This window comes from Plectropomus leopardus, unplaced genomic scaffold (genome assembly GCF_008729295.1).
Source record: "Plectropomus leopardus isolate mb unplaced genomic scaffold, YSFRI_Pleo_2.0 unplaced_scaffold11478, whole genome shotgun sequence".
Lineage (NCBI taxonomy): Eukaryota > Metazoa > Chordata > Actinopteri > Perciformes > Serranidae > Plectropomus > Plectropomus leopardus.
This window is the reverse complement of record NW_024612148.1, coordinates 1-2,310: the sequence shown is the minus strand read 5'-3', so window position 1 is coordinate 2,310 and position 2,310 is coordinate 1. Positions and strand designations below refer to the sequence as shown.

The window sequence follows — 2,310 nt, the reverse complement described above, 5'->3', positions numbered from 1 at the left end:
AGTGTCTGCGTGATCACGTGACCGCCGACCTTCCTCTCCTCGTTGCCTCGGGTCTGTTTAGCTTCAGTCCCCCTGACGTCCTGCAGCAGGTGACAGAAAAATCATGGCTTTCTTTACTCACCAAATCTGCAGAGGTTTGTCATCTTCGGCTGTCAGAAATGTTGTCATCAAGCATGTGACGATCATCGGCGGTGGACAGATGGGTGCAGGAATCGCACAGGTAAGAGACGAAATGGACTTAGTCGCTATTTAGCCATGTTGCTAACAAGTAGCTTCATTGCAGCTAGTGAAGTAGCTGCTCTGACGCTGAGCCGGCACGCTTAACAAGACCCACATTTGCAAAACTAACCAGTCAGTCTTCATTCTTGTAAGTCTTTTCTTTCGTAAAACCGAGAAATAGCATTTGAAAACGCATTGGTGTCGTGTACCAGTCGTGAAACCTGCAAGTTGTTCCATAACTTCAGCATAAAGGCTTATGAAATAAATGCTTGTCGTTGACTTTAAAGTTTTCCTTACAGTAAATGGTTGTTTTTATTCTCACTGCATAATCAACCATTGATTCCTCCAGGAAGTCGTGTTGAGAAAGTTTGACAGTATGACAAGACACGTCAAGCTTTCACCTCAGATGCACTGCAGGAAACATATTTACCCTCAAGGTGTCTCTCTCCAAATATGGTCTGAAGTCAGGGTGAAGTCAGGTAAAATGAGACAAACAAGGTTTTACATGTTGGGCTCTTGACACTGTCAAGCATATACACTGGATTGATTTTAATAACTTGAAGAAGTGTGCATTGTACAGCTGTATTATTCAGGTAAATATTAGTATTGGGTCGGGACTCGGTATCAGCACGTACTCATTATCAGATGACTTGGATCAGGATCAGGGCAAAAAATCTTGATTTTGCGACATCCCTAGCTGTTAAGATCCCTTCCTTTTTCCTTCCACCTCCACATCACTGACATTGAGGGCTCTGTTTGTCGTTATCCTGAAGTTATTTCTTCCTGAAAGGTTGCTGCATCAACTGGCCACTCGGTGACACTGGTGGACACAAATGACGACATCCTCAAGAAGGCTCTCAAAGGAATTGAAGGGAACCTTAAAAGAGTGGTCAAGAAGAAGTTTGCTGATAAGCCAGAGGTGAGACACAGTAAACCACCAGGCAACATAAACACAACACGGTGGAGACTGAAATGTTAATGAGAGATGATGCATTTTGGTTTGTTTCAGGCAGGTGAAGAGTTCGTCCAGAAAGCCCTGCAGAATGTGTCGACCTCCACAGACGCTGGATCTGTAGTTCAAGGCTCAGATCTCGTGTTGGAAGCGATTGTGGAAAATCTGAAAATCAAACAGGATCTTTTTGGTCGGCTTGATAAGCTGGCCCCAGCGTAAGCATTGTCCCATTTCTATGTGATTTGTAAGACGTAATTATCACATTAGATGCTGATAACTTTTTGTTCTCAGTTTCATGGTGCTGTCTGTGTGTGTTGGTATCAAAAGCAAATTTCCGCTGCAGTTTTATGTATTTTAAAACACAGAATTAACTTGTGTTGATTCCAATATTCAAAACCAAGTAATGCATTGTCTGTTTTTCTGTACATGTTTTAGGCACACCATCTTTGCCAGCAACACATCCTCCCTTCCAATTACTGACATCGCCAGCTCCACCAACAGGCTGGATAGATTCGGAGGCCTTCACTTCTTCAACCCGGTCCCTGTAATGAAGCTTGTAGAGGTACAGCCCCCCCCCCAAAAGTCACTGTGTTTATTTTCATTGATTTGTTTGTGTAGTTAACAGGGACAGTACAGATACATGTTGGTATATACAAATAAGTAGTGCAACAGATCGTCCGTCATTTCAAAGCAATATAGAGAAAGCTAGTTAATACAGCGATTATGTTCCAAGAGTAAAAGGGATTGTTGAAACAGAGCATCTGCTTGACAAAGCCACAGTTCAGTGGGATGAAAGGGCACTCAGTATTAAAATGAAGAATATGAATATAATTATGCTCAAGGGCAACGCGGCAGTGCCCAGGAGGTGAACTGGCACCTCCTCAGCTAACACTCCACATGCCATACTTGGTCCTGACGCGGACTTGAACCGGCAACCTTCTGGTTCCCAAGTCCCTATGGGCTGAGGTACTGTCACCTGTAAGTACCATGATACTGTATACTGTAGCATGTGTTACGATGCTACCACAGTGTTGTGAAATGTCCTAAACAGTGTCTTGCACACTCCAAAGGACCTCAGTCTCTCCCAGTGTCCAGTCCCTGGATATTCACTGGTGCGGTCTGAGGTGTCTTCCTGCTGA

General features: G+C 43.9%; 1 protein-coding gene across 1 annotated transcript; it reads left to right on the top strand.

Annotated features, from left to right (window-relative positions):
• Window positions 1–69: 69 nt before the first annotated feature.
• LOC121963506 (hydroxyacyl-coenzyme A dehydrogenase, mitochondrial-like) lies at window positions 70–1,753 on the top strand (the record flags this gene model as incomplete). Its single annotated transcript, XM_042513792.1, has 4 exons — window positions 70–220; window positions 1,010–1,138; window positions 1,229–1,386; window positions 1,607–1,753. Coding segments are annotated over exons 1-4 (551 nt in total), but the record flags the coding sequence as incomplete, so codon positions are not given.
• Window positions 1,754–2,310: the final 557 nt, after the last annotated feature.